At 39.0% G+C, this 12,650-nt stretch overlaps 1 protein-coding gene across 5 annotated transcripts in view; it reads right to left on the reverse strand.

The window, feature by feature from the left end:
• Positions 1–12,650, reverse strand: part of Ralgapb (Ral GTPase activating protein non-catalytic subunit beta) — a 93,855-nt gene that overhangs the window by 18,145 nt on the left and 63,060 nt on the right. For all 5 annotated transcript variants that reach the window (XM_057780423.1, XM_057780422.1, XM_057780421.1 and 2 more), the window contains 3 exons: positions 7,710–7,868; positions 3,178–3,343; positions 1,456–1,578 (listed from right to left, as the gene is read on the reverse strand). In XM_057780423.1, the coding sequence (XP_057636406.1) occupies positions 1,456–1,578; positions 3,178–3,343; positions 7,710–7,868 (448 nt within the window). The remainder of the gene's footprint in view (positions 1–1,455; positions 1,579–3,177; positions 3,344–7,709; positions 7,869–12,650) is intronic.

Below are 12,650 nucleotides of genomic sequence, written 5' to 3' on the forward strand. Positions count from 1 at the left end.
TCTGAAATGTGTTTTGTTTGAAAAGAGTACTGCTGGATGCCTGGCTGGAAAAGGGCCAGCTAAAGAATTTTTTCTCCACCCCAAGCACCTGGTCCTCCAGAGAGCACTGTAGCCACAGCCCAAGAGGGCCTGACTGCTGCTCAAGTTGGCAGCTAAATTTAACATCATTCACATGGTGCTGGTTTTCAAGCACAAAGAATGCAAGAGTTGCTGGGCGGTGGTGGCGCACGCCTTTAATCCCAGTGCTCAGGAGGGAGAGGCAGGCAGATCTCTGTGAGTTCGAGGCCAGTCTAGGCCATAGAGCAAGTTCCAGGACAGGCTCCAAAGCTACAGAGAGATGCTGTCTCAGAAGATTTGTGGAGTCATGGAGGCTTTGTCAAGTCTTTGCGATGTGCCTGTGAGGCCAGGCAGTGTATCGTAGGGTAAGAAACCCTGCAGAAAGTTCTAAAGTAGGCTATGACCAAAGTTACAATGGAGATTACAGGATGTCAGGCACAAGGGAGGTTTTGTCAAGAAAAGCTATAGGTGGGTAGTCAGACTAAGAGGGACTTGACGATGTTCTACAACTGCCAAGGACATAGGGGCAGGGATGGTCAAGTCTTATGAGTTCATATAACATAACAATGTTCTCAAACCGCCAGACACATAGTTACATGATTTAGTATTTAGACTTCTGGGATTTGGTCCTGCTTCAGACCCATCTTTCTTGGCTATTTTCTTACTCCCCAGTTTTGGAAAAAGAATGTTTTACTCTGTGTCACTCTATATCAGACATATGTAACTTTTTATTTAACAAGGGCTTGCAGCTGAGTGCTACCAAGGGTCTGAGAAGAGACTTGGAATTTTCAAATGGTGTGGAAACTGTTAGTACTGTGGCAACTCTTAAGAGTTGGACTGAAACATTGTGCATCAAGCTAGAGACAGAGTAGCAAAGTAGAATCTGAAATATTGCTTGTAGGTTCCTATTTTAAGTCCTTTCCTTTCCAGTTATTGGTGCTATTTTGGGAGACTGAAGAACCTTTAGGAAGTGGTACTCAGCCAGCAGAAGCAGGTGATTGGGAAGGAGTCTTTGAGGTTATAACCTGGCTGCTGGTTTTGGCCCTGGTCCCTGCTTCTTAGTATGCCGTAATGTAAGAAGTTGTCCATGCTCCCACTGCCATGGAATAAGCCATTCCACCATGTCTTTTCCATCATGATAGCCTGAATGTTTCAGTCTGGTTCTTACGTTATCTCTGTCAGGTACTGGTCATCGTACCAGAAATGTAACTAACACACTAGAGAATGTTATGAGATGATAGCTCTCATACTTGTGTATAATCTAGTTATAACATTCTTGTTTAGAAGCTAAAGAATGCCTTAATTTTGATGACTTCAAAAATCTCCAATGAATAACACACCAAATAGTGAATATACAAACAGATCTCAAAATAGCTCTATGCAAAAACATGTTCTTACTTAAGGACTCCACAGGAGAAGGAACCACGAAAGCTATTTCCGTCAGGGCATCAGCATAATACAAAACCTTCTTCTGCCCATTGAAAATGCTAGCCCCAACATCTTCAGAGGAAGTTATTTCATCTGGGAATAAGGAACAATGTATCAGCACTTAAAGTTGGGCACCTTCACCTCCTGTTCATGAATTTCAGTCACTTTATAAAGCAATGGCAGTTTCAACGAGAACCAATTTATAGGTGAGAAGAACAAAACATGAGTGTTGGTTAATTATCCTTATAATAATTTCATATAATTTTCTAGTTTGTGAAATTACTCTGCAGCAGACCTGGACACTCTACTGATTTCAGGAAAGGAATATATGAAAACATGCTTACTTTTCCAATCACAAAACTAAGATTTCACCTAACATATTAGGATACTTAATGCTGGTAAAGATGTGGTAAGCAAGAACTTTAGAGCATAAGTTGACACACTTTTTCTACAAAGGACCAAACAGTGAATATTTGATGCAGGGAATATGTCTCTGCTACAACCATCCTATCACTGTAGGACCAGAGCAGTCATATACAGCTCACAAAGGGGAGTATGGTTAAGTTCCAATAACATTCTACTTACAAAACTAGGTCCAGGCCACAGCTGAAACTCTCGGGAGCACTCTGCATCTACTCTGGTTATTGCTCCAGCAGCTACTCTGCCTGACCCTACTTTGGAGCAGACCCGCAGCTATAGTGTGGGTAGGACTGACTCTAAATACAATTTCTCTACCGAGTCGGGCTTAGGGAGAAAGCTATGTTCCTTTCCAGGCTACGGTGGTGTATGCATGTAAAGTCTGATACTGCCTTTCTTTAGCTTAATAGAAGACAAGTAGGGATTAAGAAAAAATCCAGAGAACAGATCTAAAGGAAAATTACAAATGAGTGCTTTTGTGCTGATAATTACATAAAACACTTAAACAATCTGGAATTTCTTGGTCCCCTGGAAATGATCTTCAAAGTTTAAGCCAGGGTCAATGAGATTGGTTTAGTGGGTAAAAGTCTATCAAACATTCTTTTTTTCCCAGGACAGGGAGGCACAGGCTGACTGACCTCTGTGAGTTCTAGGATAGCCTGGTATATACACAGGGAATGTGTCTTTCCCTCTCAAAAAAAAAAAAAAAAAAAAAAAAAAAAAAATCTTGTTAGTAGAGAAAACAAAGTCATTTGTTAAGAAACTATTATTTATTAGACACATTTTACTTATTAAATATTATAAGAAGTTGTATTTGTTTCTTCACATATAAAAAGAAACACATCAGTACAGTAAATAGTAAGTAGTTAATGAATTTTATATTAGTTTACCCTACCATTACATCTTTACACACAAAGAAAATATCTATAAAACTAGACAAATTAGGGTAGCAAGATGGCTCTAAAGGTTATGGTTCCTGCCTAACACTGACCTGAGTTCATACCTGCAACTCACACAATAGAAAGAGTGAGCAGACTCCCTTAGGATGTCCTCTGACATCCACAGGTACATGTGTACCCCCCTCCTTACCCAACCTTCCTACACAAAACAGATAACTTTAAAAAAAGAAAATATACAAACTAAATGTGACCTTCTGAAGACTAGAACTGAGGAAAGGAGACTTTTCCATGATGTAAACTGTTTAAAAGGCTAAAGGATTCACGGGAAAGGGGAGGAAGGGACAAACCAGAAACAGCAGCTATTTATGAGCTTTACCTTGTTCAGACCCTTCACCATCATCGCAACTATTAATTGACCAACTGGTGGACACGTGTCCCGTCCAACCAGGATGCCTGCCCACATCTACTGACCAGCCAAGAGAGAGCAAAAATTCTAGGAAATGTGGCTGAACATTTCTGGAAGACTCCACGTTCTTTAAAATCTGAAATACACAGGAAGCATCAGTTATGAAGGGAATACAAGGGTATATTAAAATAAACACACACGAAAACTAATGAGCTTTGACACTTTTGACAAATCAAGGCCCAGTTCAGAGTGAATTTGGAAATATATGACCACAGTGAAAATGTGTGTTCTGGAGTTGGTTGGCTGGACTGGCTGGCCTTTGTGTCTGTTTCTCCATAGCAAAATGGGGATTATGAGGGATATGAAGATTATAAGATGATGTAAGTAAAATCCTAAGCTATCCCTATGGCAAAACAATTACTTAGGGAGGCCTATTTATTAAAAGTAAACAAAAGGTACAATGTCCTTGACTTCACAGTTGGCAGTCTGTCAAAAACAGGTGTGTAGTGACAGCCTCGACAAATGAAACAAAACTGTAAGCCTACTGCTGATGGAGGAAGGTCATTGGTTAAATAATAAAGAAACTGTCTAGGCCCATTTATAGGCCAGCCCTTAGGTGGGTGGAGTAAACAGACAGGATGCTGGGAGAAAGAAGCCGAGTAAGGAGTCGCCATGATTCTCCCACTCCAGACAGACGCAGGTTAAGATCTTTCCTGGTAAGCCAGCTCGTGGTACTACACAAAATATTAGAAATGGGTTAGATCAATATATAAGAGCTAGCCAATAAGAGGCTGGAACTAATGGGCCAGGCAGTGATTAAAAGAATACAGTTTCCGTGTAATTATTTTGGGGCATAAGCTAGCCATGCGGGCGGCTGGGTGCTGGGGACGCAGCCCTGCCGCTCCTATTACAACATACTGCAAACTCAATGAAGATGAGGTATAACTAACAAATGAATATGAGACTGCCCTTTCCTTAGTCCAAAGAAGAGAAGACAGGAAGTACAGGAAAACAAAGTAACCAGAAGGTTCCCTCTCCTTCTGGCCACAAAGAGGGGAAACTTTCATTCTCAACAGGTTTTGAGGCTGGCAAAATAACTCAGTGTGTAACTGATCTTGTTACTAAGCCTGATGATCTGAATTTGATCCCAGAAGCCTACATGGTGGAAGGAGAAGACAGACTCCCACAAGTTGGTCTTTGACCCTCCACCTACATACCATGGCATGTGGATGGCCACAGGCAAAAAATTAAATTTAAAAAAATTAAAAGTCATTCTCTCCTGGAGATCAAACGATAGTGGCAAGCCTGGAGATGTTTTTGACTGTCACAGTATGATGGTTCGTGTTGTCAACTTGACAAAATCTGGTAAAGGAATCTCAAGAATTGTCTAGATTAGGGTGCTCTATGGACATGCCTATAAGGATCTTTATTTCTTTATTTACTTATTTGTTGGGCAAGGTTTTACTATGTAACCCTGGCTATCCTGGAACTCACTAAGTAGACAAAGTTGGCCTTGAACTCACTAGAGATCCACCTACTTCTGCCTCCAAGGTGCTGGAATCACCACCACCCAACAAGGTATTTTCTAAATGTGTTAACTGAGGCGGGAAGACCCACCTTGGTGCAGGACATTCCATTCATGGGCACAATTCTGGACTGATGTAAAGGAGGAAAAATACAAGCCTGCATGCATTCATGGCTGGTTCCTGAGTATGGGTGAGATGTGGCCAGCCCCTTGTAGCTTCCAACTTTCCTGACACAATGGACCTGGACTATGTGATAAATAAGCCCTTCTTCTTAAGTCATTTCTGTTAGAGTATTTTATCACAGTAAATGAAAAAGAAACTAAGACACAGCGATAGAACAATGCTGGGATTCAGAGCTGAAGATGCTGCTCACTGGTCTGAAATACTGGGCAGCTGCCACAACAAAGAAACAGCTGCTCTTATGCTCTCAGGTCTAAAGATAGGAAAATAAGGAATTCCTTTCCAAAGTAAAAGTGAAAAAGCAGAGGAGAATATGCCAAACCGTTTGGAGAATTTTCTAAAAGACTCCCTTAGCTTGCCCTAGGCCTACAATGTTAGCAAAAACAAGATCCTAAAATTGCCATATTTTTAAGGGCTCCTCTCATATGACTGAAGCAGCTCATCCATAAATCTCTAGTCACTTATACAATGCTAACTGATGGCAATACCCTGCTCACATGCCTGGAAAAGCAAAAACGGGTGGGGGTGGGGGAAGAGTTACAGTCATTACTTCTCAGTCTATTTGTTTTATTTACCCATTGTTCTCTCAAATTCTTTTTTTAGTATTTATTTATTTACTTAATACTGTGTGAGAGAAAGCCAGAGAACAAAAAAGAGAAAGTGCAAGAGTGTGCAAATTGCCATAGCATGCATGTGGAAGTGTCAAAACACAATTATGGAAATCATTTTCTCCTTCGTGTAGGTCTAAGAATCCAACTGAGCCCACTAGACTTGGTTAGCTCCTCTATCCATAGAGCATCTCACCTGCCCTTCCTTTGGTGTTAGGAAACAGGGTCTCACTATATAACCCCCAGCTCTCTTTGAAGCTTTGATCTTACACTGTAGCCTGACTAGGTGTGAAGTCTATAAATAAATAACTTGTGAAATTTTAGTCAAGCAATAAGTGATTCAAATACATCTTGCAGCTCACCTGCTAGCAGCCAGAAAATAATCTCCACTGGCTAGGAAGAGAAAGGATTCAGGTATTCTTAAGAAGTCTCCAGAAATCTTTACAGTTTCCTGATCACCCCAGAAGCCCAAGGAAACTAAATGGATTAGGAAGTGCCTTGGGGCCTGTGTCTTTTATGGTAAGACAAAAACTGTCCCATACTGTTGGGAAATATTATTTTAAGGTGTGTTGCTTTTGTTTATGCTGCATTTGTTTAACTATATGAAGCTGTGATTCTTTGCCGGTCTAAAACACCTTATGGGCTAATAAAGAGCTAAACAGCCAATCACAAGGCAGGAGCAAGGATAGGCGGGGCTGGAAGGCAGAGAATAAATAAAAGGAGAACCAAGGAAGAGGGGAAGCAAGAGAAGAAGGGGAGGAAGACATTAGGAGCCAGCCACCCAGAAAGCCATGGAGAAAGAAGTAAAGAAAGGTATACAAAAAAAGAGAAAGATAAAAATCCAGAGGCAAAAGGTAGATGGAACAATTTAAGAAAAGCTGTCAAGAAACAGGTCAAGCTAAGGCTGGGCATTCATAACTAAGAATAAACCTCTGTGTGTGATTTATCTGGGAGCTGGGTAGTAGGCCCCTCAAAAAGCCGAAAGAGTAAATCATCACACAACACTATACTTTCATGTGAGCATCACCCTAGTCTTACTAATCCAATTTACTGGGGTTCTAACAAACTAACACAAAGTCTCACTGCTGGCTGCCACCATTCTCTCTTCTCAAAAGCTCCAAGCATACTACTGGTACCATGATGAATCTCATAAAGATGTATACACTCTCGACCTCTGGAGAATCTATGCTGTGGTCAGTGTATACTCAGAAATTGCTGTAATAGCCTTGTCTCAGAACCATAAAATCAGATTGGGTCTCTCAGGCTCCTGAGGCAGAATTTAACACCTCTTTTAACATGCTAAACTATGAGTGCTACTTCTGTGGCTGCCTTCCCTTAAATAAGTCTATGGCCTTCTAGATCTTGTTTACCTGTAACCCTGGAGCCTACCAGAAAGGACAAACTTAATCAGTGTATGCTGAGTCAGAAACATGAATGAAAACTTTCTCAAGAACTCACTAATTAGCAGCTCACTAATGCACAATTTGAGACAGTGTTTCCTATGGAAACATTCTGTTAGGTTGGTAAATTTCTACAGGTGTGGTGTGTTAATTTAATGACAAGTTAATGATCCTGCAATTCCAATCAAGGTCACAGCACCCAAACATCTTCCTTTGACCCTCTTCTAGTCACAGCTACCGTCTAGCCCATGTTTCAATACTTGCTTCCAACAGAAACTTCAGATTCCCTGACATTTCTCTCAGCTCTCCATTCCCACCTACATTATACATCCCTTCACCTTCCTAGTCTTTCCTGTTACCCATATCCAACTGTTTCACTTTATCATAGTCTATGCTTTACCTCAGCTGAAATGGCTTAGTGTGAGATTACCTGTAAGGAGAAAGCATGCTCGCTTCTACCTGGCATGAGCCCCAGGGAAGATAGCCAGGAAGAGTTTAAGACTGCAGTCCTCTGAAGCTTCAGGTCTAGCTCTGGCTCCCTGTGGCTAACCTTCAGGTGTTTTAGTTTCCTTTGCCTGTGAGTATGAATTCCTTAAGAAAAAGGAACCCACACTATGCTTCTTGAGGATGGAAAGGCTCAGGACACCAGGCTTCAGGGTCATGAGCACTCAGTTTCTAAATGAAACAAGTCATAAGCACAGAATACAAAATCCTCATGTCAAGTACAAACAGCTGACATAAAGTCCTGTGTGTTTATAACACAAAAGAGGGAAAATTCAGAATCTTACCTCTTGGTTTGTTTTCTGACCTGGTTTCATGTAGAAAATAAAAACTGTGTCAAAAGGACGACATGGCAAAAGATCCAGATACCCAATGTCATCAAAAAACCCAGGTATGGTAGAATCGAGTGCAACAAGGTGAGGAGGTAGACGACTATTTGTGGGTTCCTGTCCAATGAGAGAGGAGCAATTGTTACCACAGCATTACTCCAATCATGATGCAGCATTACAGTTTGGTGGTGTCATCCATTCTAGTACAGTGTCTCAGTACAGCTTGGCAGCCAGGGTAGCCTCCACCTCACTATGTAGTCTTGGCTGTCCTTGAACTTGCACTCTTTCTAGTTTAGCCTGTCAAGTACTAGGATTACAGACGTTTGTCACCACAACCACTTTTTCTTATTTTAGTAAAAATTAAATGAAAAATTATAATGTAGCAGAAACAAATACAACCATGATCCTAAAGAAACTGCTTAATGTGTTCATGCTTCGAGTTATTTTTATCTGCTTCAGACAACTGAGGTTACAGTGTATATAAAATTTTCTCTAGAATATAATGCTTTATAAAATGTAAAAAAAAATTGAGACTTAATTTTATTTTACATGTGTCATTTTGCCTGCATGTATGTATGTGCACTACATGTGTGCCTGTTGCCCATGGAGGCCAGAAGAGGGCATAGAATACTCTGGGACTGGAGTTACGGATGGTTGTTAGTAGCCATGTGGGTGTTGGGCATTCGCATCTGTGTCATCTAGAACAGCCTGTGCTCTTAAAAGCTGAGTTATCTCTCCAGCCCATGTACAACTTTTTAAAATGTATTTTAAAAACTCATCCACTGCTCATACAGATGCAACAATACAGTTACTTTGGAAGATAAGTGACAGTTTCTTGCCAACATACTGTCTTAAATACAATGTAGCAACTGCATAGTTTGCTATTTTTCCCCAATGAGAGAAAAACATAACCACAGAAAATGATGGACATGAATTTTATAGCCGTTTCATTCATAACTGCCAACATGTACAAGCAGCCAAGATGTTTTTCAATAGGTGAATAGATAAACTGCTTATTAATAAAAATGAATGACATAAAATCCTAAAAAGACATGGAAGAATTTTAAATGCATTGTTGCTAAGTGGAAAAATAACAGTGTGAGACTACATTGTACATGATTCCAACCATACGCCATTCTGGAACAGGCAAAACAGAAAATATCACAGAGACCAGTGTGTACAGGGATCTGTGGTGGCAGTGGGGACTCTGCACATGGGAGCATCCATTTGCCCATACATGCATATACACACAAAACCCATAATATTTTTGAAGTACTGCAAAGATGAGCACAGGTTATAACAATTTGTCAAAACCTATTGACCTATACAATACTGAACTCTAATGTAAATTAGAGACTTCAGTTTGTAACCCATGACTACATCCTCATCTACTTAGCAAACACATCAATGCAAGTGTTAACATAGAAAACTCTGGGAGCAGGTGTAAAGGAGACTCCTACACTTATTGCTTGGCTGTTCTACAAGCCTAAAAGTTCTTGACAAATACAAAACCCATTAGCTTTTAAAATTCATTTTTGTTTCATTTTTTCTTCTAATCCCTATCATCTTTGATCTTGCCGAGCAAAATTTTAACAAAACAAGGTTTTGATCATAGTGATTTTGTTATTTTAGGAAAGTCACTCCCAGGGGTGATAAGAATTACTTTTTTTTCACACAGCAGGGATTCTGAGCTTGATCAGTTAATTTGATACTTAAAATTCCCACTAAGGGTTGGGAAACACACTGACCATAGACATTATCTTCCTGATATAAACAGAAGAGAAGTCATATTAGAAGATTACAAACAGTTCCAGACTAATTCAAGGCAGATTTTGTTTCAATTTTTAGAGATAGGTCTTGTGTATCCTTGCCTGATCTGGAACTCTTTTTTTTTTTTTTTGGTTTTTCGAGACAGGGTTTCTCTGTAGCTTTGGAGACTATCCTGGAACTATCTCTTGTAGACCAGGTTGGCCTCGAACTCACAGAGATCCACCTGCCTCCTCTGGAACTCTTTTATGTAGATCAGGCTGGCCTCAATCTCAGAGATCTACCGACCTCTGCTTCCCAAATGCTAGGATTAAAGGTATGCTCAGATTTTTGCAACTCAATGATTTTTCTTGAAATATAGTCAGACCTCCCAGTTTTCCTCTTTTACTTTGAAGTTGTGGATGAGGAACTGTGGGTGTTGGCATGCTGTAGACACCATGTGAGCAGTCTTCACATAGTTTTGTTTTTCTGTTTTGTTTCTTGTAGCTCCTCTACAAAATTTTGTTTGTGTGTGTGTTTTATGGTAAATGTATTTCAAGTTAGTATTTCAGCTGCACGTGGAGTATTTTCACATTCCTTGGGTTGTGTATATGTTTAATTGTTTATTTTTGAAACAGGATCTCACTATGTAGCTTTAGTTAGCCTGGAACTCAACTATGTAGACTAAGTTGGCCACAAACTCACAGACATTTACCTGCCTCTGTCTCCAGAGTACTGGGATTAAAAGTGTACACTGCCACACCTAATTTCACACTGCAGTTAAATTTTTTTTTTTATTTTGTAAAGTATATGCATACACCTTTGTCAAGTCAGAGGAGAACTTCTGGGAGTCAGCTCTCTACCACCCCTGTGGGATCCAGGATCAAACTCTGTAAAGGTCTTTTCTTTTCTTTTTTAAATATTTATTTATTTATTTGTTATGTATACAATATTCTGTCTATGTGTATGTCTGCAGGCCAGAAGAGGGCACCAGACCTCATTACAGATGGTTGTGAGCCACCATGTGGTTGCCGGGAATTGAACTCAGGACCTTTGGAAGAGCAGGCAATGCTCTTAACCACTGAGCCATCTCTCCAGCACCTGTAAAGGTCTTTTCACTGCACTAAGACATCAACAGTTTCATCACGGTGTACTTTGAGGTAGATTTTACAAACAGCCATTAACTTCTCAATGCATTTATTTTAAATATTTTATTGTTGGTTACCTAGTTAAGAAGTCATACTCCAAACAATTTCCTTTCCAATGAAATATCTTATGTAGTTTATTTTCATTTTTACTTCATTTTCTCATTTTAGTGTAAGATGTGGCCACAGGAAGAAATTTTCCTCAACATTTTTTTTATTAACAATTAAGGGCAAAAGTTAAACTCACTGTCTAAAAATTTGTTATATATTGACATATGGTCAAGGTACAAATTACCTGATTTTTACAAAAGGTGCTTCTAACTTGTTAGAGGGACTGACACTTTAAAGACCTTTAAGGTATGAATCCATACTATGCATAAATTTGGGTTTTTTTTTAAAATCAGATCAATATTGTTCTACAAAATCTTGATTTACTTTATTGTTTGATGGAGTCACTAACATTTCTCAATAATCAATTCTCCTTACATTCTTTGACAAAAAAGAGAATACTTAACATACTGACTCAGAATTCAGCTAGTATTCTCTATTCAATACTTATTACATATATTCACAAAATTGGCTCAAAGTTGCTTTTTAAAGTATATAATATCTTATTAAATTATTAGAGAGATGCTAAAGCTCATAAAAATAAACTTGTAACTTGCTAACTTTTTCTAAACTCTGGTAGAAAATTTTTAAATTAACATTATTTTCTTGATCTTAGCCAAAAGACTGAAAACATTATTTTCTTAAAGCCTTAAATATTGGGGCTGGAGAGATGGCTCAGAGGTTAAGAGCATTAAGAGGTTAAGAGCCTGCTCTTCCAAAGGTCCTGAGTTCAATTCCCGGCAACCACATGGTGGCTCACAACCATCTGTAATGAGGTCTGGTGCCCTCTTCTGGCCTGCAGACATACACACAGACAGAATATTGTATACATAACAAATAAATAAATAAATATTTAAAAAAAAAACAAAACCTTAAATATCAAGTATGGTCTACAACAACTAGTTCCAGGACAGGCTCCAAAGCTACAGAGAAACCCTGTCTCAAAAAAAACCAAAAAGAAAAAAAATTTCTAAAATATTACCATGAATAGAAAAACTACACTCTTAGAAACAAGGCTATTAAAGGATTTAATAATTTTCACCCCAAATATTTGATTTACTGCTTCTACTATGGTAATTTACTCCACTAGGAATATCACTAATCATTTGTAGGGGGATTTTTGTTTTGTGCCTTCCTTATTTACTTATGTATCTACTATTTTCCACTATTTATTCGGAGAGAGTGTCTCACTATGAACTGGTTTGAAACACACTTTGTAGACCAGGCTAGACTCTAATTAAGAGATCTAGCTACCTGCTTCTGCCTCTCAAGCACTAGGATTAAAGGTGTGTGCCATCATTCCTGGTTCTTTCCTTTTCAATTTTAAAAGGTTTTGTGTTAACATTACATATCTCAAATTATTTTCTACAGTATAAAATATATTCTCTCTACATATTGAAATTCCAATAGAATAGTAATGTCTTTCCGCTTTCCTACAAAAACAAACAAACAAACAAACAAATGATCTATGGCCAGGTCAGTTGCATAATTGTTCAGGCAAGTTATCTACCTAACTACCTATTTAGCTATCTACAATACTAGGGTATATTGCCTCAGGCTTTTTTTTTTTTCTTTTAAAGCAGGCTCTCACTATGCGGCCCAGGCTGGTCTTGAACTTTGTCTCCACATTATAAGCACGAGCCACAATGATTAGCTAGTCTTACCAACTATACGACATAAGAATATGGCTTGTGTTGCAATAGTACAGAATTGAGGCTGAGGATATAACTAGGGTGCTTGCCTAGCATGTGCATGGCCCTGTATTCACTCATTAGAACTATAAACCAAGACCAAACATATAAATTAATAGAAGAAAATTTTAGAGTACTACAGAATTAACTTCATTCTTTTACAGAGTGGCATGAAAAAGCCAATTTAGATCTGAACTCATCACTGGAGT

The sequence above is a fragment of the Chionomys nivalis genome, chromosome 9 (genome assembly GCF_950005125.1).
Source record: "Chionomys nivalis chromosome 9, mChiNiv1.1, whole genome shotgun sequence".
Lineage (NCBI taxonomy): Eukaryota > Metazoa > Chordata > Mammalia > Rodentia > Cricetidae > Chionomys > Chionomys nivalis.